The 25,697-nt window shown below is 43.8% G+C and overlaps 1 protein-coding gene across 1 annotated transcript in view; it reads right to left on the bottom strand.

Annotated features, from left to right (window-relative positions):
• Positions 1 to 25,697, bottom strand: part of MYRFL (myelin regulatory factor like) — a 158,525-nt gene that overhangs the window by 64,927 nt on the left and 67,901 nt on the right. Inside the window, exons 14-22 of the mRNA XM_044277209.1 lie at positions 25,246 to 25,409; positions 20,198 to 20,258; positions 19,380 to 19,459; positions 15,369 to 15,437; positions 15,026 to 15,081; positions 14,616 to 14,777; positions 13,609 to 13,671; positions 11,834 to 11,921; positions 8,171 to 8,245 (exon numbers count right to left, since the gene is read on the bottom strand). Of these exons, the coding sequence (XP_044133144.1) occupies positions 8,171 to 8,245; positions 11,834 to 11,921; positions 13,609 to 13,671; positions 14,616 to 14,777; positions 15,026 to 15,081; positions 15,369 to 15,437; positions 19,380 to 19,459; positions 20,198 to 20,258; positions 25,246 to 25,409 (818 nt within the window). The remainder of the gene's footprint in view (positions 1 to 8,170; positions 8,246 to 11,833; positions 11,922 to 13,608; positions 13,672 to 14,615; positions 14,778 to 15,025; positions 15,082 to 15,368; positions 15,438 to 19,379; positions 19,460 to 20,197; positions 20,259 to 25,245; positions 25,410 to 25,697) is intronic.

Below are 25,697 nucleotides of genomic sequence, written 5' to 3' on the forward strand. Positions count from 1 at the left end.
GGAGTGTCTTTTCTGCTGCAGCTGAGGGGGCGTGTCCATCCTCTCCCTATCACAGCTCAGGAGGCGTGTCCATGCTCTTCCTATCACAGCTCAGGGGGAAGATGAAGGATGAAACTGAGCATGCGTGGCCTTCTCAGTGAGCAGGTCAAAGAAATAAGAAAAAAACAAACAGCAGGTGGCGCTATACAGATACATTTTATTTATTAACTCAGTGGCTATGCAAAATGTTTAATTACATGCAATTACAAAAGTATTTAAAAGCAGGGGCTGGTTTTAAAACTCTAGAATATTTTCCGTGGGACAACCAAATGATGATTGGCTATTGTTTGCATATTTAATCATAAAATAAACGAGTTGTAAATTACTAGATTAGAGAACAGTTTAAATTCAGATCCAAAGTTTAACTGTTTAGGTTCCTTCTCTCTCACTGCAGTGATTATTGTATATTTTCAATAATTCAGAATACCAGATGAACTTAGCTGTAGTTTTTGCCTACAGATTTAAAATGGGGCCACTCTAACAATGTAGCACTTGTGTTTTAGCACAATTTTTCGGAGTATTGCACAATCTGACCTTGGGGTGCATTTGCTGGGATGTCCACTCCTGGGAAGACTGTAAATGGTCTTGAATGTTTTCGACTTGTGAAAAATCTTTGTCACTGTAGAATGGTGGACTTCAAATTGTTTGGAAATGGTCTTATAACCCTTTGTAGATTGATGGGCAGCAACAATGCTTCTCTAAGACCATTGCTGATGTATTTCTTGTTTGGCACTGTGTTAACACGCACTTGAATACTCCAGACCAGCAAACTGCTAAAACTTTGGCTTATTCAGAAACGGTCATACTTGCTGATGATCGATTAATAAAGGGCATTTGATTAGCAGTACCTGGCTGCTACCTAATTTCTATGGAAGTGTTAAGGGCTCTTTCACATGAGCGGATGCCGTGCAGGTAATCCGCTGCATGAAAGAGAGCCAAGCCCCGTTCCAGACGGCAGAGACACCCAGCACTAACATGATTGATAATGCTCCGTGCCTCACTGTGATCTTTTTAAAACAAAATCACAGTGAGATAACGTTGTCACTGTGATCTTGTAGCAAAAAGGTCACAGAGTGGCAAAGAGCATTATTAATCATGTTAATGCTCTGTGTCTCTGCCGTCTGGAACGGGGCTTGGCTCTCTTTCACTCAGCGGATTACCCGCGCAGGATCAACTCGTGTAAAACAGCCCTAAGGGTGTAAATCATTTTTTACACAGAGCTTTGGCCTAAGTTTTTGTTAAATAAATAATTACATGGTATAACCGGTTACCTATTGCTCACCTGAGGTTGTATTTACCTAATTGTTACGACCTTCTAAGGACCAGATTTTTTGTATTATGTCTTGATATGTAAAACCATATAATTCAAAAAGGATGTACTTTGTTTTTTTTCACAACTGCATATTGGTGCTATTAGGATGGTATGTCTCACCCAGGGAAAGCTAGTCAAAGGGGTTGTCTCATCAAAGACAATGGGGCATATCACTAGGATATGCCCCCATTGTCTTATAGGTGCGGGTCTCGCTGCTGGGACCCGCACCTATATATCGGGAACGGAGCCCCGCAAGGTGGTGGCTGCAAGACTCCAATCCAGCCACCACCAAGCAGGCCCCCGTAGAAGTGAATGGGAGCGCACCGCACATAACTTCTATGGGCTCGACGGAAATAGCCGAGCCAGCGCTCAGCTATTTTCGCCGGCCCCATAAAAAAATGAACGGAGGAAGGCTGCGCATGCGCAGTGTGTCCTCCTTCACATAGCCCTAGCGATATGCCCCCATTGTCTATTATGAGACAACCCCTTTAAGATACAGAAGTCTAGGAAAATTGGGTTTTCCCTCTGTTCATCAGTCAACTGGGTTGTTAATGGGGCTTAATTAGCAGCCAGATGAAGAACTCATGCAAATATAGGCTGAGCTCTTCCAACAGTGCTTCCAGTCTGGGGAATAAGCAGGCTATGCCAAGGCCTGTGGGAATCAGGACCTCTAACCAGATGTATGCTATGAATTGTGAGTTGTGTTTTGGGGAACTGGGTGATAGATGCAAGTCCTGTTAGAGAGGAACAAAGTCATATTCAGTTAGTGACTAGATGGCCTAGGACAGTGATGGCAAACCTTTTACAGGCTGAGTGCCCAAACTGTAACCCAAAACCCACTTATTTATCGCACAGTGCCAACACGGCAATTTACCCTGAATACTACAGTCCAATATAGAATATCTTCCATGTACTTTATCATGTAGCTATCATAGCCTGCCTACATTCAGTGCACTGCCGGTGCTATTCATAGTGAACCCGGCGCTGATGAATGGCAGGAAAAGTCTAAGGCATATTGGTACACCATAGACTTTTCCCAGGGTGTGGGTGCCCACAGAAAGGGCTCTAAGTGCCGCCTCTGGCACCCGTGCCATAGGTTCGCCACCACTGGCCTAGGATTTGTTTTGTATCCTGTGTTAGAAATGTACACTGACTGCTGTGGAAAGTACACTGTCTTGCTGAGACAAGAGGTAATAAAGCTGGTTACAGCCAATTTGCACTCAAGTCTGTGGTGTATGAGTGGCTTCTTGATCTATCTATTCAGCACAGAAATACACACACATACCTTGGCAAGCTATCAATGGGGTTATTTATGGTTGTCTGAGGAATGTTCTGCCATACTGGGCACGCACATCAAGATCGCCTGGCAGCTCCCTTGCAATTGTTGACCAATGATGTCCCTGATGTGCTTGATGAAGATAAGTCTGGAGACACTTTAGGCCATGGTATCAAGTTTAGGCCACGCAGGTTACCCACAGTACCACAAGCAACATGTGGCCTGCTGTTGTCCTGTTGAAAAATGGCTCCTGAGACACTGGAGAAATAGCCTTACCAGTGGTTCCATGACTAAATTGATGTAATTTCAATCTATTAGTTTACCTGAATTTAAAACTAGATGGGTCTGGTTACCATACATTATGCTACCCCACATCATAATCCCGGTAGTACTGTAGGACTAGTGTGATGTTATTTTGTGAAGGACTCTTCAAGCCATCGCCCACATGGTCTCCAGACCTATCTCCGGCTATCACTGTATCCGTGAAAAAGCGGGACTCAACGGTGAAGAGGATATGCCTGCAATCCAGCCTCCATTATTGTCTTGTTGTGCACCATAATAGCCTTTGATAATGGTGGTGCCAGGTCAATGGAACACCTGTAGCTGGACGTCTGTCTTGTAGCCCAATGTCGTGCAAACATCTTCTCATGGTTTGTATAAAAATTGTTTGTTGCTCTAGACTTAGGATATGATGTTTAATTTCACTTGTAGTACAGAATGGATTACTACCTGCCATTCTTCTAATCAGACGATCCATTCGTGCAGAGCTTCGCCTCTGTGCACCTCTTGCTGTCATTCCAGCTCATCGCTGTTCTCCCAACCACCGAGATGCGCAATGTTGAACTGTGCTGATATATTAGTCTAGGTATGTAGCGATCTAGCGGAGTGATAAAGGTCTCTCAGTCCAAAGATTCTATCCCACTTAGTTTGCGACAAGTGGCAATCACTGGCATGCCAACAAACGGCAGGCATCAAACAGTCATCCAAAGTGACTTGATCTGACTTGTGAGGTTTCTTCTGGCTAAAAAAACCTTGCTTTAAATCTGACTTTTATGCCCCTCCCACATGCATATAGATTGGAGCTGGGTGCTTGAAAATGTGATCATCTGCAAATCTTAGCAACACCTGCTACTTCCTCGATTTGCATAACCTTATGGCTTGTTCTTCATTGTGTTGAAATTTCAATATTGAGGAGAGTAGCCTCCATATACTGATAGTAGCACCAAGATCGCCCCCAACACCAGTTTCCTGACCTAATAAATCCCCCTGATAGTACCCAGTAAGTTATCCAATCAGTCTCCTTTCCGCCTCTAGCTGCCATAATTAATAATAACAAAGAGTTAAGAATGTGATAACTCCACTCAGAGATACCCACACAGCTTTGACATAATAACTAACATTATGCAATATTTCAAAGAGCTGCACTGACTGAGGGTACACTAGAGAAGAAGCAAGGCAACCCCATTGCTCTTTCTACACAACCTGTCTGGTGTTAAGATGTTGAAGAGGGCACCAATAAGCTGCACTGGTATATGGTAAAATTGAAATGAACATTAAAAAAAACAACAGTGATAGGTTCTCTTTAACCACGCAAGTTTTTTTTTTTAGATCCATCCATTTCAATTTTTCCCTCTGTTATATACTTTGCTTTTATAACTTGAGATAATAACGAAGGACATGACCCAGTTCATGCTGGAAACAAAACAGCAGTAATGCCCCACAGTTGCCATGGTTTTCAAAGAACTAGATATAATGTTTCTGTAATATTCACCATCAAGTGAAAACCTTCCTTGTGTTACCTTGCCACAGCTAACAGGCTCAGTTCTCATTTCCTTTTCTGAATACAACGGGCATATACGCTGTCCATATGCCAATAAATTGGCAAAAACATAAGCATTCATGACCATACGCATATATTTTTCTGGTGTATTGTATACTTTTTATACATTTTTATTTGCTTTTCATTGCCACATGATTATTTTCCACATATCGGAAAAAGATACAATATCGAAACGTGGAGTGTAGTTTACATACATCAGCCACTAACTAGACCACTTTTCTAGAAAAAAATCATAAAGGCATAAACAAGCCACAATGGATACACAAAATATATTATGTGTACATGAGTCATGTTCATAGGAATCAATGTAGATTCCACTGCACATTTCAACTTTTGCATTATGTAAAAAGGTGCACGTCGGACTGAACCAGATATAAAAAAGTTGCTTTGTGCTAAATAAAGTAAAGAAACGTATTAGAAAATTTGGAGCATTTTTGTAAGGAAGAGTGGGCAAAGGTTGCTAAGTTAAGATGTGCCATGCTGATAGATTTCTACCCAGAAAGAGTGAATGCTGTCATAAATTCAGAGTACTTCAACAAAGTATTAGTGTATTAAGAGTATTTTAGTTCTTTATTTCCCCCCCATAAAAGATTTCAGTTTGTTTTTCAAATCGTATAAAATACAGATTATAGGGGACATTAAAAGGTGGAAAAAGTTCAGAAATTTTTCTTCTTCGTCAGATTTTTTTACATGCCAAAAAACGGCATTTAAAAAGCAATGTTCTAATATGTGAGGTACAAGGTGTAAATTATACCTCTGATCATGTGACCATCTGCAACATGTGACCTGTGATGTCACACCTCCTTTTACCCACTACATTCTAGCTTCTACCAGACTAGAATGTAGTGGGTAAAAGGAGGTCCTACCTCTGGAGTCAGTCATCTAGACTCAACCCTAACCCACTAACCCATAATCCCTAACCCTAGCCCACACAGCTGACTTCAGGCTAAAGGAAGCACTTACACTATAAGTATAGCCTAGAGCCTTGTGACCAGCATCACGCCTCCTTCAACCACTCCATTTTAGTCTACCAGAACTGCATGAGAAGCTCTTACCCTCCAACCTTAACTACTGATTCTGTCCTGCAAGTCCCCAAGAGAGGTGAGACATATGGGGACATTATTGCTGCCAGTGGTGGAGGAGTTTTCAAGGGACAATATCTATGTAGCAGATTGGGTCTCCAGCTGTCAGGGACCCTGAGGAGAAGACAGAAGTGCTTTATTACCACTTCTGCCTTCTCCTTTGCTCTGTGCATAGAGCCCAATGAGTGTCATGGGGTGAATGGAGGAAGCGGCATAGGCGATCATGTCTTACAGGTTAGAGGGGGAGCAATACTTGGCTTGCCCTAGGCACTGGCAACCCACGCTACACCACTGTGCCAAACTACAGTATTACCTTGATTCTATCCTTCCTTTTGCTTCAAAACTTCTACATTGTCTGGTATATACTTGCTTGGTCAACTGCTTCTCTACTACATGTCTGATTGATCCATTACAATCTAGCTTCTTTGCTTTATACTCTATTGAAACTACACTAACCAAAGTATCTAATGATCTTTTGTCATCCAAATCCAATGGTTACTGTCTTATCCTGGATTTCCACAGACCTCTCTGACAGACTGTCTTTTGTTAACTCTACTTTCTCTCCACTTCCTCTATATTTCAGGCTTCCCCAAGGTTTAGTGTTAGCCTTCTCCTGTTTTCTGTCCCCACACTTACAATTGGGCATGTTTGATTTCAGGGGCCATCTTTATTACGATGAGATCCTCAGCTATACACCTCACCTTAGAATATTTCTCCTGTTCTCCTAAGAAAGATTAGTGAGTGTCTATCAGCCGTTTCTGCTGTCACGTTTAGGGATGAGTGAAGCGAGCTTCGGATTCTAGATCCAAAGTCACCTCGCTCAAAACTTTGGATTAATGCTGTACGGAGATCTGTCTCCATACAGCATTAAAATGTACAGCCTCTGATTGATTACATTCCATATTAAGGGGCTGTGGTGGGGGACACAATGTCCAGCAGGAGAATAAATCTAAATTATATGGACTTCCATTATTTGAATTAAACTCGACTTCATATCATTTATTACATTCAGAACTAATATAATAAAACTTGCTAGACAACAAAAGAAGCATCAGTAGGATAAAAAAAAAAGCAAGATAATGACTTTATAGTAAATGTACATTAAGTGTGTTAGCCATTAATAGAATTGCTTTATTCCTGAGCAGAACAATGGTTAGGTGAGCACGGAATACCTACAGTAAGGTTTACCTTACCCATTGGTTCATCATGAATGGATGTTTGTTAAAATCCAATTTGGTGAACCGTTTTTCTCCCAACAGCATACAACAGTGGACAGATAGGCTGCGCTCATACATAATAGATTGATGTAAGGACATAGACAGGTTCGGGTGACTATTTTTGCAGATGACACTAAACTGTGTAAAGCAATTAACACTGAAGAGGTCAGTATACTGCTACAGATGGATCTGGATAGATTAGAGGCTTGGGCAGAGAAGTGGCAGATGAGGTTTAACACTGAAAAATGTAAGGTAATGCACATGGGAAGGAATAATGCAAGTCACCAGTACATACTAAATGGTAAAACATTGCATGGAAAAGGACTTAGGAATTTTAGTGGACAGCAAACTAAGCTGTAGAAACCAGTGTCTGACAGCTGCTGCCAAGGCCAATGAGATAATGGGTTGCATCAAAAGGGGCATAGAGGCCCGTGATAAGAACATAGTCCTACCACTTTACAAATCCCTAGTCAGACCACACATGGAGTACTGTGTACAGTTCTGGGCTCCTGTGAACAAGGTAGACATAGCAGAGCTAGAGAGGGTTCAGAGGAGGGCAACTAAAGTAATAACTGGAATGGGGCAACTACAGTACCCTGAAAGATTATCAAAATTAGGGTTATTCACATTAGAAAAAAGACGACTGAGAGGAGATCTAATTACTATGTATAAATATATCAGGGGTCAGTACAGAGATCTCTCCCATCATCTATTTATCCCCAGGACTGTGACTGTGACGAGGGGACATCCTCTGCGTCTGGAGGAAAGAAGGTTTCTGCACAAACATAGAAGAGGATTCTTTACGGTAAGAGCAATGAGACTATGGAACTCTCTGCCTGAGGAGGTGGTGATGGTGAGTACAATAAAGGAATTCAAGAGGGGCCTGGATGTATTTCTGGGGTGTAATAATATTACAGGCTATAGCTACTAGAGAGGGGTCGTTGATCCAGGGAGTTATTCTGATTGCCTGATTGGAGTCGGGAAGGAATTTTTTCCCCTAAAATATGGAAAATTGGCTTCTACCTCACAGGATTATTTTTGTCTTCCTCTGGATAAACCTGCAGAATTACATGCCGAACTGGATGGACAGATGTCTTTTTTCAGCTTTACAAACTATGTTAATGTTTTCTTCCAGGTTAAGCTACCACATACATATGACATGTATAATACGACATGGAAATTAAAATTGGGCACTGCGACCCAAGGGAAACTGCTAGCTCTGTATCCCCTGTAAACCCCTGACTTCCCATTAATCGCTGAAAAATAAGAGATGCATCAGTGCTGCCACAACACCATGTAAAGTTATAACTAAAGCTATATAAAAAAAAACAAAAAAACACATAGACCGTTTATCAGCATGCCTACGATAGTTAATCCAGTTTCACAGAATGTCATTTCACTTACTTGATCTCTAAAGTAATCCGCATATTGGTAGGAGTGTACTTATTCACCGGTATGGCATAGAAGTAAATACCAGACCTAAAAAATAAAGTCATACTTATTTTCTAATATAATTATTAATTTAAAGAGTTTTTTTTATTCATCTTAGTATATCTGAAGAATAAGAGGACTTTCCAATAAAATAAAATAAAAATCTGCTTCTCTACAGTGCCCGCTTATTGGAGCACTACTGCCTGCAAACATTTCAGTGGTCCTTTTAACCTTAAAATCAGCAGCTCCAGATGTTAGCTGAAAGTCTAAGGGAAATATAAAATACAAGACAAGCTTCTGGTGTTTTTGTTAATTATTGTAGGTGGTACTTTTTGTCTTTATTGCTTCTTTTCAAAAAATGCAGCATGCAGTAGCTCTTGGCATATTTTCAAGCGTTTTGACATCTCTCTCTATAGATGAAAAATACCATTAAGAAAACATAATTGGTCAAACTCATTGTGTGCAAAAAAAAAAAAAAAATGAAAAACCACCATACAGAAAAAGGTGCTTTTAAAAACCACGAGGTTAGTCTGGTGTTTTCATAGCCCGAAAAAACTTCAGTGCAAAGTTGTATGTGTAGGGACCCACTGACTTATATTTAACGTATATATCATACTCTCTATGCCCTACTGGCAACATCCCATTAAATCGGTTTGCATAATGAACTTCCCCATGAGTAGACAATATATAAGTATACAGGTGAAGTCGTGTTGTGCTTCCGAATAACAGAAACAGTTACAGTAATTCTTAATCTGTCAATACAATACTGCCTTCTACTGGCAAATAACTACTAATGCCAATTCCCGGATTCCTATCCCTAAAATGACATTGCAGTGATGTACAGGTAAGACTCGAAAAATGTTAATATCGTGCAAAAGTCCATATATTTCAGTAATGCAAATTAAAAGGAATTGCATTAATGCAGCTTAAAGTTAGAATTTTGTGAAAAGGTTCAATATTCTAGGCTCAAAGTGTCGCACTCTAGTCAGCTAATTAATCCATACCCCCTGAGCAAAGGGGACCTCAAAATTGTAACTTTGGGGTTTAATAAGCTGTAAGCCATAATCATCCAAATTACACCAAATAAAGGCTTGAAATATCTCGCTTTGCATGTAATGAGTCTATCTCATATGTTAGTTTCACCTTTTAAGTTGCATTACTGAAATAAATTAACTTTGCACGATATTCTAAGGCTACTTTCACACTTGCGTTTGGTGCGGATCCGTCTGGTATCTGCACAGACGGATCCGCACCTATAATGCAAACGATGGTATCCGTTCAGTGCGGATCCGCCTGCATAACAGCTTTTTCAGATCTGAGTTTTCACGATCGTGAAAACTCAGATCCGACAGTATATTCTAACACAGAGGTGTTCCCATGGTGATGTTGACGCTTCAAGTTAGAATATACTAAGAACTGTGTACATAACTGCCCCCTGCTGCCTGGCACCACCCGATCTCTTACAGGGGGCTGTGATCCGCACAATTAACTCCTCAGGTGCGGCACCTGAGGGGTTAATTGTGAGGATCTCAGCCCCCTGATCGGGTGCTGCCGGGCAGCAGGGGCCAGACCCCCCTCCCTCCCCAGTATTAAAAGCATTGGTGGCCAGTGCGGCCCCCCCCTCCCTCCCTCCCCAGTATTAAAAGCATTGGTGGCAGTGGCCACAGGCTAACACCCCCCCCCCCATCATTGGTGGCAGCGGAGCAGCATTTCCGATCGGAGTCCCAGTTTAATCGCTGGGGCTCCGATTGGTTACCATGGCAGCCAGGACGCTACTGCAGTCCTGGCTGCCATGTTTACTTAGCTTATACTTACCTGCGCTGTCTGTGGCCGGCCAGCTCTCCTCCTACTGGTAAGTGACAGGTCTGTGCGATGGCCACCAATGCTTTTTAAATCAAAATTTTTATTCAGATCTGGCATTGGTCAATGTTGTACAGAAAGCAATACAGTACATACAATGGTTGATTTAGTACAGAGAGCTATGACATGTATATACAAGAAGATGCAAGTTTAACATCAAGCACCGCATGTCCAAGAAAATTCTGCCTAGATCCCCTTTTTTTTTTTTTTTTTAAACCTCCAACCTCCCCCCCCCCCGTCCCCCCAGGAAAAACAAGTCAAGATCCGGAGCATCTTGTAAATATTGGATTTCCGCCAAGATAGCTCTAAAAGATCACAAATATAAAGAGAGGTAGTTTTGTTATTCTTGACATCCATTTCCCTTCTCCCATTAAACAATATCAACCAGCAAAACTGCATAGTAGCACTACAGATAATCTAAAGTATCCTAGGTTATATCAAAAGGTCTCCCAAGCTACCTGCCACTCTCGCTTTAATGTACCATGTTGTGTCAACAAATGGTTTCATAACCTCTTTTTTCTCATATAAAGTGAGTGACTTTTCAATAAATGGTCTCCACTTGTGAATAAAGGATTGTATGGATGATTCCTTGTTGCGCTCCGCATCCAATCTATCCATATACATGAGCACTTTCACTGTGCCGATGACTTCATTCAGAGTGGGCAGCTGGGGCTGTAGCCATTTCCTCAGTATAAATTTTTTTGCCGCAAGCAGTAGGATATGTGGCCCCTTGGTGCCCACTATGGGTGAGTCAGCGTCCTCCAATGCTTTTAATACTGGGGAGGGAGGGGGGGGGCCGCACTGGCCACCAATGCTTTTAATACTGGGGAGGGAGGGGGGGCCGCACTGGCCACCAATGCTTTTAATACTGGGGAGGGAGGGGGGTGCGCACTGGCCACCAATGCTTTTAATACTGGGGAGGGAGAGGGGCCTGGCCCCTGCTGCCTGGCAGCACCCAATCAGGGGGCTGAGATCCGCACAATTAACCCCTCAGGTGTGGCACCTGAGGGGTTAATTGTGCGGATCACAGCACCCTGTGAGAGATCAGGTGGTGCCAGGCAGCAGGGGGCAGTTATGTACACAGTTCTTAGTATATTCTAACTTGAAGAGTCCCCATTACCATGGGAACGCCTCTGTGTTAGAATATACTGTCGGATCTGAATTTTCACAATCTAACTAAAATCCGATGGTATATTCTAACATAGAGGCGTTCCCATGGTGATGGGGACGCTTCAAGTTAAAATATACCATCAGATTGGAGAAAACTCCGATCCGATGGTATATTAATAGGGACTCCTGACTTTACATTGAAAGTCAATGGGGGATGGACCCGTTTGCAATTGCACCATATTGTGTCAACGTCAAATGGATCCGTCCCCATTGACTTGCATTGTAATTCAGGACGGATCCGTTTGGCTCCGCACAGCCAGGCGGACACCAGAACGCTGCAAGCAGCGTTTGGGTGTCCGTCTCCTGAGAGGAATGGAGGTGGAACGGAGCCAAACTGATGCATTCTGAATGGATCCGCATCCATTCAGAATGCATTGGGGATGTACAGATCCGTTAGGGGCCGCTTGTGAGAGCCTTCAAACGGATCTCACAAGCGGAACCCCAAACGCAAGTGTGAAAGTAGCCTAATTTTTGGAGTTTCACCTGTATATTAAGAAATAGCCAGGATTATGCTCTCGGTAAATCAGAGAAGCCATTGGGTTTTTCTAAAAATACACATAATCAGTGTTGTAATTTGAACACACTCAGATATGCAGAATTTCTTACCCACACTGCAAGCTTTTTCTACAGAAGTGATGGTTTATTACTTGCTGATTCTCCACAATCTGCATAGAACTGACTGACGTGTCAGTCCCTGAAAAAGAAAGGAAAAATATATATAACATGATATACTCTATACACATATACAGCAATAATATCTATAAACTGTAGGTGAAAAATGAGAGATGAATATATCAGGACACAGCTTTAGGACTGAGAGTCCTTTACATAAACCAATGTTACAGGCAATTATCAGGAACAAAGCAAACATACCCAAAAACTGCCTGTCAGTGGCACTTGTCTCCACAGAGAATCATTGTTTTTGGGCAGCAGATCCCTGTGTACACAGGACAATCTGCTGCCCAGAAAGAATGATTCTTGATGCTGGCTGAATGACATGATCACTCGATGAATAAGTGTTTGCTCGTTCATCAGATGATCGCTGCCATCTTTACACTGACCAACTATCAGGAACAAGTGTTCCAACAAATGCTCATCCTTGATAATTGGTCTGATTATCGGTCCATATGAAATGACTTTTAAGGGCCCTATTACACTGCCCAATGTTTGGCCAGGATGAGCGCCAATCGAGGATAAACACTTTGATTGGCACTCATTTGCATTGCCTATTGCACAGGATGATGCCAAGTGAATGGGGAGGAACAATTGCTACTGCAGTCATTCCTTCGGCCCCTGGCAGTACTGATTGGATAGTGTCCGACTGTGCAGGTACACATCCCCAACTGGTAACACCCCTCAGTACCCTTACTGCAGACTGCTAGCAATTAACTCATAAACATCTAGTAGAAATAATAAAGAAATGCTACAACATAAAGCCATGAGACTAGATGCTCCAGAATGGTTATTACATGGGAAATACAAGTAGTTACTAAAACTGACATGTCAGGAGAGGTGACAGGTCCTCCTTAAAGGGATTCTGTCACCAGGTTTTAGGTTATAGAGTCGCGGACATGCACGGCTAGATCGCCGCTAGCATGTCTGCAATATACCTGTCCTATAGGGCTGTGTGCTTTTATTTTCTTGTAAGGTGCCCAAGGGTCTGTACGAACCTTCCTGGTGCCCAGCCACGCCCGCCTGTGAAGGAGCCCAGCACCGCCTATGTCCTCTGAATCTCCTCCTTTCGTCACCGTTAGATAGCCGTAATCTCGCGATGCGCGAGGAGATTCGAAGGACATAGGCGGTGCTGGGCTCCTTCACAGGCGGGCGTGGCTGGGCACCAGGAAGATTCGTACAGACCCTTGGGCACCTTACAAGAAAATAAAAGCACACAGCCCTATAGGACAGGTATATTGCAGACATGCTAGCGGCGATCTAGCCGTGCATGTCCGCAGCTCTATAACCTAAAACCTGGTGACAGAATCCCTTTAAGGAGGACCTGTCACCTCTCCTGACATGTCAGTTTTAGTAACTACTTGTATTTCCCATGTAATAACCATTCTGGAGCATCTAGGCTCCTTCACAGGCGGGCGTGGCTGGGCACCAGGAAGGTTCGTACAGCCCCTTGGGCACCTACAAGACTAATTTACATATCTCTAAAATAATTTTTTTAAGAAAATGAAAGCACACAGCCCTATAGGTCCGGTATATTGCGGACATGCTAGCAGCAATCTAGCCGTGCATGTCCGTATCTCTATAGCCTAAAACTTGGTGACAGAATCCCTTTAAGATTCTTACTTTTTAGGAACAAAGCTGCTTATTTATCCAAGAATACTGAAGTGAAAAAGTTGGTCATCCAGGATCAGAATAAAACATTAACTTACAGTCACTTGAAAATCCTGGTTTATTCTGCCATCTCCTATTGATTGCAGCTTTGTTAAGGTCTCCTACAAAAAAAAAAATGCTTAAATATATACAAAATATGGTGGAATGTAAGTGGAAAAAATACTTTTTAGTTCAGTGTTATTGTGATCCACGCTACTTCTTATGGCTGATCTGTACAATAGCAGAAATTACGCCTCCACCCATGTACAAGATGATCTGGGTGTAGGCACTGAATCGCTGAACATGAGCAACCACCGAAACTAGACACATTAGGTGGAATTTCTGAGAGGGAATCAAAAGAACACCAGGAGGCCCCATAACAAGTATGTAACAGCAATGTCTACACACCTCCAGATTTAAAGGGGTTGTCAGAGTTCAGTAAAAACTCGGGCAGCCCCTGTAAATGTAATAACATAACAGAAGAAGAGATACTTAAAGGGGTTGTCTCACTTTAGCGAGTGGCATTTTATCATGTAGAGAAAGTTAATACAAGGCACTTACTGATGTATTGTGATAATCCATATTGTCTCCTTTGCTGGCTGGATTCACTTTTTCACCACATAAGAAAAAGTGTCAGCCTCTCTGTTGGCCGTGACCATGGGAGCGCATATAGGCTTGTTTTTTTTCTATATTGTGCAAGCACGGCCACCACTGATGGATTGCAGGGTGGTCTGTAACCATGGAAACGAGCAGTGTATGATGTGATGGAGAAATGAATCCAGCTAGCAAAGGAAGCAATATGGATAATAATATATTAGTAAGTGCCTTGTATTAACTTTCTCTACATGATAAATGCCATTTACTGAAGTGAGACAACCCCTTTAAGCTAGTTTCACACTAGGGTTGGTGAGATCTGGCAGGCTGCCCAAGTTTTTATTTGATTCGGACAACCCCTTTAATCTTTTCATGACAAGGTTTTTGGATTTTCTTTTGCTTTTTTTGGTATTATAAAACACTGTAGGAGCTTTCTGGGTTACCATTTGCTGGAGTGTATTTGCTTGCTTACTTTTTTCTGGATACTGCCCTTCCTCATAACTGATATTTCTCATCTTGCTTTGTTGGATAGAACAGCAATACTCTTGATCACAGGGCAAGATATCACAGAAGCTAATTTCCTGTCCTCCCGCTGATGGCTGTTGAGTAGTTGTAGACATAGATTCAATTATAGCTGTTGAATGAAAGCATTTATGTTATGTGATTATGGAGAATTATCTATTTAAACTACTTCAACAATGTATTGTTATGCCAGGCGGCAGGATTGTTAGCGCAGTGAAACACGAAGACCGTCAAGCTTACACATTGGACTAGCTCATGCTGGCAGAAAAAATAAACCTTTTCTATTTGTAAAACTTTTGTATCAGACAACAAGAGTTAACATTCAAAATCCTAACTGAATACTTCTGTATTAGCACATACCCATTGTAGTGTAAACTGAAGGCATTAATGAGCTTGCAAGTTCTGTAAAATTATTCCTGTGGATGGGAAATAGAAAAAATGTAAATACTAAAAGAATTTCTCTTTCTTAATTTAAATCATTTTACTTCAAAGCCTTCTATAAAAGAATAAGGTTTCTTAAGTAAGTCTCGACAACGAATATCCGGGAGTAGACAAACGATATTTGCAACCTGTGGAGTATAACAGGAGCCATATCACCCCTGCACTTATAGAGGGATAGACTGCGCTACTTACTATAACTACTCATCTACACATCTTATTTTTACACAGGAAATGTCTTCTCTACTCCAAGCAAAATACTTACTGTGATTGGTCTCGCTCAATGGCTTCTTCTTGGACATACAGGATATACAATGTGGAAATGGTGAGAGCACTAAAAGACATGGACAAGATTTATACTCACTGCCCCAGTAAAATGAATTGTATAAACTTACAGTATATGCATAAATTAAAGGGGTATTCTAGGACTTTATTATTGATGGCCTATGGTCAGGATAACTCACCAATATCAGATCAATGGGGGTTCAACACCCCACACCCAGCTGTTTTGGGGTAGCTGCAACGCCTGAACTACACAACTTTATCCACTGGGTAGTGTACAGAGCTGGTCACTGCACATGGAAAAAGTTGTGTAGTTCTGGGGCCAGAGTTCTGGTACCCTAAAACAGCTTTTTTGGCAAGGGTGTGAGATGTTGGACCCAGTCAATCAGATATTAATGGCCTATCCTGATGATAAGCTATCAATAATAAAATCCTGGAATATCCCTTCAAATACTAGAAACATCAAGAGCAATCATTTTCATTTAGGAGACAATGATCTTCAACCTTTTACAATGCTGATCATCAAACCTTATCTCAACCATGAAACAACAAAGTTTAAAGGGGTTCTGCAGTTTGTTTAAACTGATGATCTACCCTCTGGATAGATCATCAGCATCTGACCGGCAGGGGTCCGACACCCGGGCCCCCCACCGATCAGCTGTTTGAGAAAGAAGCGGCGCTCCAGCAGCGCCGCGGCCTTCTCACTGTTTACCGCTGGCCCAGTGACGAGACGACTAGTATCACTGGCCTAGGCGCGGCTAAGCTCTGTTCACTTGAATGGAGCTTAACCCCACCCAGACCAGTTGATACAAGTCGTGACATCACTTGGCCAGCGGTAAACAGTGAGAAGGCCGTGGCGCTCATAGAGCTCCGCTGCCTTCTCAAACAGCTGATCGGCGGGGGTCCCGGGTGTCTGACCTCCGCCGGTCAGATGCTGATGATCTACCCAGAGGATAGATCATCAGTTTAAACAAACTGCAGAACCCCTTTAATGTATCCAAAGTAAGTGGCCTAGTCTATTTGCCCCATTGGTTAGTTGACAATTTGGACATATATGTTTGTCTGATAATGATGTTGTACATTTGATCCGGATTTAAAGCGACTGACAGCAGATATCTTTATTTTTTCTTTGCTTTATATACATTACTATGCTCTGTCTGCAAAGGTACCAAAAAAAACTGCATTGCTAGCATGAATGGAGGCACATCGGTCACATTTATTTGCAGGGGTGGCTGTGCATGTGTCTGTGTGGCTTCTCCAGTTAAGTCTATGGAAATTACAGAAAACACTGATCACACTTACATTACATTAAATGCTATGTACAACTTTGTGGGCAATTTTTTTATTATTGCATTGTACTCATTTTAGGCTACTTCACACTTGCGTTTTGGACAGATCCGTCATGGATCTGCAAAAACGGATCCGTTGCAATAATACAACCCCATGCATCCGTCATGAACGGATCCGTTTGTATTATCTGTAACATAGCCAAGACTGATCAGTCACGAACTCCATTGAAAGTCAATAGGAGACGGATCCGTTTTCTATTGTGCCAGATTGTGTCAAAGAAAATGGATCCGTCCCCATTGACTTACATTGTGTGCCAGGAGGGATCCATTTGGCTCAGTTTCGTCTAGCGGACAACAAAACGCTGCAGGCAGTGTTTTGGTGTCCGCCTCCAGAGCAGAATGGAGACTGATCGGAGGCAAACTGATGCATTCTGAGCGGATCCTTCTCCATTCAGAATGCATTAGGGCAAAACTGATCCGTTTTGGACTGCTTGTGAGAGCCCATGACAGATCTCACAAACAGAAAGCCAAAACACTAGTGTGAAAGTAGCCTTAAGCTAAAAAATTTTTTTTTTTTATTGGTCTTTATTAAAAAATATGGAACCCTTTTTTTCTGTACAGAGCTGACATGCTCTAGTAGCAACTCTGGATTTTTCTTTCAGTTTGGGAGCTGACGGGCTCCTTATCTTGGCTCTCTGACATTATAAACACTCATTGTAGCTCAGTTCTTATCTTACTGATAAGAATTTGACTTAAAAGATTCTGTCACCAGGTTTCACCCCCTCCAGATAAATAATGGTTATGTTCAGGGAGCTTTAACCATTCCTAATGTGGTCTTATAGATGTAATCTGTAGGCTCATTTTGCTAAAAATACGCTATTACTAACCTGTCAGTCATAAAAATAAGGTGCCCAAGGGGATGTAAATGGCTCCAAGCTGCAGCCCTCACCTTTTGCCGTTCGTGCCCAGTGCCGCCTCATAATCTTCTGTGACGCCTCCAGCTCTCCCTCTGTAACATCGCTGTGAAAGCCTCCTGCTCGGTCTCTCTCCCTCCCCCCTCCCCCCTCTGTAACATCGCTGTGAAAGCCTCCTGCTCTCTCTCCCCCCCCCCTCTCCTCCTGCTGCTGTAACATCACAATGTTACAGCAGCAGGAGGAGGGGGGAGGGGGGGAGAGCAGGAGGCTTTCACAGCGATGTTACAGAGGAAGGAGGGAGGAAGGGGGAGGGAGAGAGAGCGAGCAGGAGGCATTTTCACAGCGATGTTACAGAGGGAGGAGGGAGGCTTTCACAGCGATGTTACAGAGGGAGAGCTGGAGGCGTCACAGAAGATTATGAGGCGGCGCTGGGCACGAACGGCAGCAGGTGAGGGCGGCAGCTTGGAGCCATTTACATCCCCTTGGGCACCTTATTTTTATTACTGACAGGTTAGTAATAGCGTATTTTTAGCAAAATGAGCCTACAGATTACATTTATAAGACCACATTAGGAATGGTTAAAGCTCCCTGAACATAACCATATTTTTATCTGGAGGGGGTGAAACCTGGTGACAGAATCCCTTTAAATAAGTGTTTATGACCTCTCAGTAGTTTAGAGATAAGGGTTATCACATGACTGGCACAAAGTGAAAGTACAGGTCACACAGTTAGAAAAACTGTTAACTCTTTGTGACAGATTGGCTCAATATTTTTAATAAAGGCCAATTGAAAATATGATTTTAGCCAATAGATGAGTAAAATGCAATCATTAACAAAAATTGTCTTCCAAGGTGTACATAACCTTTAAGTCTGGACTCTCATTGCCCCGACGCCCTCCCCCCAACCTATAAGATATTTATGGCAGATCCACAGGGAAATGTTAAAGGGAATCTGTCACTAGCAATTTAGCAAAAAAATTTTTTCATGAATCCATGTGTAATAAAGTACCTTATTTCCAGATGTCTTGTTCTTTTTATTGTGTCTTGTCATTTCTTCTAAAAAACGCTTCTTCTGATATGCAAATGAAGCTGTAAGGAGCCCAGAGGGGCGTTATTCTTTCTCCACGGTGCCCAGGAACGCCCCTCTGAAGTGCCCTGCCCGCCTAAATTTGAAAACTAATAATGCCTCCAAGTTCAGCTAAATCGCCTCCCAGAGGCGCGGCTAAGTGCTCAACACCCCCCCCAGCGCCGCGCTCTGCGGCAGACACCCCGATCCTCCTCTTGCCCGCATCCGAAATCCCGCGCAGGCGCAGTGCCGTCAGTCGTCTTATCATAGCGCAGACGCAGGCAATCGCCGGCATTGCGCCTGCACAGGATTTCGGATGCGGGCGAGAGGAGGATCGGGGTGTTTGCCGCAGAGCGCGGCGCTGGGGGGGGGGGTGTTAAGCACTTAGCCGCGCCTCTGGGAGGCGATTTAGCTGAACTTGGAGGTGTTATTAGTTTTCAAATTTAGGCGGGCACGGCACTTCAGAGGGGCGTTCCTGGGCACCGTGGAGAAAGAATAACGCCCCTCTGGGCTCCTTACAGCTTCATTTGCATATCAGAAGAAGCGTTTTTTGGAAGAAATGACAAGACTCACAATAAAAAGAACAAGACATCTGGAAATAAGGTACTTTATTACACATGGATTCATGAAAAAAATAATTGCTAAATTGCTAGTGACAGATTCCCTTTAATGTCTGGGATGATAACTATGTATAACCTATTTGTAAATTATTGTGCATTAATTTACCAAAGTGCCATAACTGAGACCAAAGCAATCACAGTGGTGTGAAAAATCCTTCGAGAACATTGTTGTTGCTTGGTTGGAACCTGGAAAGAAATAATGAAAAACTAAAAAATTGGCCATGTTTTGCGCTTTCATCCTATAGTTACATATCCACAAATGATGTTTCTATGAATGAAATTTTCCATAAAAGTCATTTGTTCTTCACCTCTGGTGTCATTGAACAAGTTGGACCTATTGGAAAGGCTTTAAAGGCTAATATGGTCTAAACTGTGTAGGGCAGGCATCCTCAAACTGCGGCCAGCCAGCTGTTGCAAAACTACAACTCCTAGCATGCCCGAACAGCCTACAAGTATCAGCCTACAGCAGGGCATTGTAGGAGTTGTAGTTTTACAACAGCTTGAGGGCCGCAGTTTGAGGATGCCTGGTGTAGGGCAATTCTTCAACAGAATATGGGTGATAAAAATTTGTCATTAGCATAGAAAGACAGATGAATTTGAGAAACAATAAAGTTAAAACCAAAATGACTTAATAAGGGCCATGTAAGATGGATGGTTTCTCTGCCTGAGGAGCTTACTGTGCAGAAACCTGGGGCATATATGTTGGATATAGGCTAGTAGGTACATACATTGTCAGTAAAAACTGTTGCCTAGAGGCATGCAATTATCTTTCAGGAGTCTCATCTTCTTTTACTTTAATGTTTACATGGTCACAACAGTCCTGATATCACTGCTTTTACTGTACATTTGTTAGCCAGCTCAGGTCTAATAATGGCAACATTTGGTATCATTTACCTGAAGGTCTTCTTCTTTTCCTCCACTAACCTTTTTTGCTTTTCTTGGAACAGTTTTATTTTGAAGAGGGACATGGTTGACCTTGCTGTACCTGTAATAACATTCAATTTTAAGGACTTTAATGGGAATCTGTCTAAGGGCAGTGTAAGTTAGTGACAGACATGCTGATTGTAGTGTTGTGCTGATATGTGCGCCTGTATGGGGTGAAAGCACCCTACATGTTGGAGGATCATTAATATGTTTGCTGTTTTAATTATACTGTATTATTTGTATTATGCCATTTTGATAGAAATGTTAGAGGAGGGTACACTAGAGCCAATTGCTGGGATAGTGATGAAGTTTGGTAGTTGCCATATTGGTAAGGGAAGGGGGGAACAGGGGCACGCAAGTCACGGAATGATGTGCAGCTCTGAGAGGAGTGCAGAGAGTGTGCATAAAACACCCCTGTTCCTGCCAGGAGGTCAGTTGGACACAGTCAGGAGTGGCCCAAGGAATATTGTGCGGGCACGCTGCAAATAAGAATGCAGCTCAAGAGACACACAGAGTTGGGTCAAATGCAGAGGTGGATGTGACTCATGTGGAGTGTCTGATTATCTGGAGATAGAAGTGTAGGGAATGTTAGCTTCAGACAAAGGAGATGCTACAGCTGCTGGAAACTACATTTGGCAGAACTGTACTCAACCACTAATTATTAGTTGGATCCTCAAGTGACAGAGACTCTTCTTTGCAGTGTCTTGATACATTTCTGCTGATAACCTAGTAAAGTTAAATCTTTATTTTTCCCAGCCTCTGCGAACAAAAACGTGCCTAGTAGGGGGCCTTACATACCTTTGATGCACTTTCTTTGAAGTTTATTAGATGAGGAAGACGTCCTCGTTTAGTTGGGACTTGCCCCATTCACTTGGTACTGATCAACAAATTTCTCCCTTTACTGTATATAGGGACGGAGCTGTCAACCAGCATCCCATGGGGTTAGCCCCACAGCTCATAAACATCAAGAACTTCTACCTCATGAGGACTCTTTCCACGGTGAGGAGGAGCCCCTAATGTTCATGAGCTGTTAGGCCAGTGCTTCTCAATTATTTTCTGTCATGCCCCCCCTAGGAAGAAGAAAACATTTCGCGCCCCCCGCGCGACTGTAAATAGTATCATTTGTCTATAAAATTGTTATAATTAGTAAGTACACCTCTGCATAACACTGTATCCTTATTAACGTATAAGAGAATAAAAAAAGAAAGAAATGTGGATCAATTTACAACAAAAATATTTTTAACCAAAAGGTGTGCTTTTGGTGGGTTTGGAACTAATGGTGGTCTGTGGGTGGCACTATTACTGGGGATCTGTGGATGACGGACACTTTTATGGGGGGATCTGTGGATGACGGACACTGTTATGGGGGGATCTGTGGATGACGGACACTGTTATGGGGGGGATCTGTGGATGATGGACACTGTTATGGGGGGATCTGTGGATGACGGACACTGTTATGGGAGGGATCTGTGGATGACGGACACTGTTATGGGGGGGATCTGTGGATGACGGACACTGTTATGGGGGGGATCTGTGGATGACGGACACTGTTATGGGGGGATCTGTGGATGATGGACACTGTTATGGGGGGATCTGTGGATGATGGACACTGTTATGGGGGGATCTGTGGATGACGGACACTGTTATGGGGGGATCTGTGGATGACGGACACTGTTACGGGGGGGATCTGTGGATGACGGACACTGTTACGGGGGGGATCTGTGGATGACGGACACTGTTACAGGGGGGATCTGTGGATGGCACTGTTACAGGGGGGATCTGTGGATGGCACTGTTACAGGGGGGATCTGTGGATGGCACTGTTACAGGGGGGATCTGTGAGTGGCACTGTTACAGGGGGGATCTGTGGATGGCACTGTTATGGGGTGGGGGATCTGTGGCTGGCACTGTTATATATGTGCCATCCACAGACCCCCCCACCCCATAACAGTGCCATCCACAGACCCCCCACCCCATAACAGTGCCATCCACAGACCCCCCACCCCATAACAGTGGCATCCACAGCCCCCCCCCCCTTAACTGTGCCATCCACGGATCAGCCTAACCCCCCCCCCCTGCTGCCCCCCAGTATTCAAATATAAAATGTCTTATTCAATTAAAATGTATTAGATATGCCCCCTCACTCCTAAATTCCTAATAGTACCTTACATCCTATTCCTAGGTTCTGTACAATTGCGGCAGGCCGGGCGGGCGGGCGAGCGGCCGGCTCATCACTCACTGACGTCATTTGCCTGCGCCGCCTGCTTCATTCATAAAGTAGGCGGCGCAGGCACTTGACACCAGGGAGTTACGCTGCCGCCCGCCCGACCTGACGGCATTACAGAACCTAGGAATAGGATGTAAGGTACTAGGAATTTAGGAGTGAGGGGGCATATCTAATACATTTTAATTGAATAAGATATTTTATATTGCTATACCGGAGCGGCGGGGCTATAGTACACTGACTGCACCGCCCCGCCGCTATTCCCGGGCCACCAGCTCCTCCTCCCAGTCCCTCAGCGCCTGCCCCGGCCTCTGATCAGAGGAAGGGAGATGAGCGCTTCCACAATGGAAGCGCTCATCTCCCTGCCGCATATTACATTGCGAGCCCCCCTTTACGGAGCCTGGCGCCCCCCCTGGGGGGCGCGCCCCACTATTTGAGAAACACTGTGTTAGGCTAACCCCACCGATCCACAGCTGATTGACAGGCTTCTCCCTATTACTGGGTATAGTGAGAAAGCTATCATTAGCAGAAGAGTGGAATTGGCGTGACTACCTCACTATCAAGAACTTCTTCCTCAAGTAATAAGCTTAAACTTTTACGGAAAGTACATCAAGACACACATCAGCACAACAACCAAAACCAGTGTGTCTTTAAGGCCTCATGCACACGACAGTATTTTTTCACGGTCCGCAAAAACGGGGTCCGTAGGTCCGTGATCCGTGACCGTTTTTTCGTCCGTGGGTCTTCCTTGATTTTTGGAGGATCCACGGACATGAAAAAAAGTCGTTTTGGTGTCCGCCTGGCCGTGCGGAGCCAAACGGATCCGTCCTGAATTACAATGCAAGTCAATGGGGACGGATCCGTTTGACGTTGACACAATATGGTGCCATTTCAAACGGATCCGTCCCCATTGAGTCCCTTTTATACCATCGGATCGGAGTTTTCTCCAATCCGATGGTATATTTTAACTTGAAGCGTCCCCATCACCATGGGAACGCCTCTATGTTAGAATATACTGTCGGATATGAGTTAGATCGTGAAAACTCATTTCCGACAGTATATTCTAACACAGAGGCGTTCCCATGGTGATGGGGACGCTTCTAGTTAGAATATACTACAAACTGTGTACATGCCTGCCCCCTGCTGCCTGGCAGCATCCAATCTCTTACAGGGGGCCGTGATCAGCACAATTAACCCCTCAGGTGCCGCACCTGAAGGGGTTAATTGTACTATCATATCCCCCTGTAAGAGATCAGGGCTGCCAGGCAGCAGGGGGCAGACCCCCCCTTCCCAGTTTGAATATCATTGGTGGCCAGTGCGGCCCCCCCCCCTCCCTCCCTCTATTGTAATAATAGGTTAGTGGCACAGTGTGCGGCCCCCCGCCCCCCCCCCCCCTTCCTCCCTCTATTGTAGTAATTTGTTGGTGGCACAGTGTGCGCCCCCCGTCCCCCCCTTCCTCCCTCTATTGTGATAAATCGTTGGTGGCACAGTGTGCGCCCCCCATCGCCCCCCCTCTATAGCATTAACAACATTGGTGGCCAGTGTGCGGCCTCCCATCTCCCCTCCTTCCCCCCGATCATTGGTGGCAGCGGGTTACTTAGCAATAGTACAATAGTAAAACATTCATACTTACCTGGGAGCTGCGATGTCTGTGTCCGGCCGGGAGCTCCTCCTACTGGTAAGTGACAGTTCATTTAGCAATGCGCCGCACAGACCTGTCACTTACCAGTAGGTGGAGCTCCCGGCCGGACACGAACATCGCAGCAGCCAGCAGGTAAGTATGAATCTTCTACTATTGTACTATTGCTAAGTAACCATGGCAACCAGGACTGTAGTAGCGTCCTGGTTGCCATGGTTACCGATCGGAGCCCCCAACGAATTATTACAATAGAGGGAGGAAGGGGGGGCGGGGGGCCGCACTGGCCACCAACCTATTATTACAATAGAGGGAGGGGGGGGCCGCACTGGCCACCAATGATATTCAAACTGGGGGGGGGGTCTGCCCCCTGCTGCCTGGCAGCCCTGATCTCTTACAGGGGGATATGATAGTACAATTAACCCCTTCAGGTGCCGCACCTGAAGGGGTTAATTGTGCTGATCACGGCCCCCTGTAAGAGATCGGGTGCTGCCAGGCAGCAGGGGGCAGTCATGTACACAGTTTGTAGTGTATTCTAACTAGAAGCGTCCCCATCACCATGGGAACGCCTCTGTGTTAGAATATACTGTCGGATATGAGTTTTCACGAAGTGAAAACTTAGATCTGAAAAAGCTTTTATGCAGACGGATCTTTGGATCCGTCTGTATGAAAGTAACCTACGGCCACGGATCACGGACACGGATGCCAATCTTGTGTGCATCCGTGTTCTTTCACGGACCCATTGACTTGAATGGGTCCGTGAACCATTGTCCGTCAAAAAAATACGACAGGTCATATTTTTTTTACGGACAGGATACACGGATCACGGTCTTGGCTGCAAAACGGTGCATTTTCCGATTTTTCCACGGACCCATTGAAAGTCAATGGGTCCGCGAAAAAAAAAGGAAAACGGCCCAACGGCCACGGATGCACACAACGGTCGTGTGCATGAGGCCTAACTCAGAGAGGGCAACGTAAAAGTGGAGACAGGTTTCTTTTAACAAATGAAGCAGGTACATGCAGTGTGCTCTCAATGGCACAATCTGCTAGACATTGTGTGCTATATGTGCTTATTCTTCATAGATTAAAAATAAAATCCTATAATATGTAATATAGAATTATTTCACAGAATAGTAAGCCAGAAATGATCCTTGCATATTGTTTCAATTGTAAGTCAATGTTCTCTAACCTTGACGGAGACCTTTCACTGGTGGTGTGTTTTAAGCTGCTTATTTGTTTTAATTTGGCAAGCTTTTGGTTCCAGAGTTCAAGCTCCTCGATCCTCATTTCAAGGTTATTTGTTAGTTTACATAGCTGTTTCACAGCACCCACATTTTCCATAAAGATCTGGTCCTAGCAGAGAAGAGTGAATAACACACACTTTCAGTCTTAGCTTTCTATTGCAGGCATGTTCTTGATTTACACTGTCACCCATTAATAAATATATATGGATAATGTGACTTCTCCTGTTATTGCTATTATTATTGCCCACAAGGCCAAGAGACCTAACCTAAACTAATCTAATCAAAAGCATGTCTGCAGTTCTTTGGCAGATTCAGGTTATTTTAGTAGCATCTTCTGTTAAACTGGCAACACATCTTAAGGCCCCTTGGCAAGCATACATAACTGATTCTGTTAAAC

This window comes from Bufo gargarizans, chromosome 2 (genome assembly GCF_014858855.1).
Source record: "Bufo gargarizans isolate SCDJY-AF-19 chromosome 2, ASM1485885v1, whole genome shotgun sequence".
Classification (NCBI taxonomy): domain Eukaryota; kingdom Metazoa; phylum Chordata; class Amphibia; order Anura; family Bufonidae; genus Bufo; species Bufo gargarizans.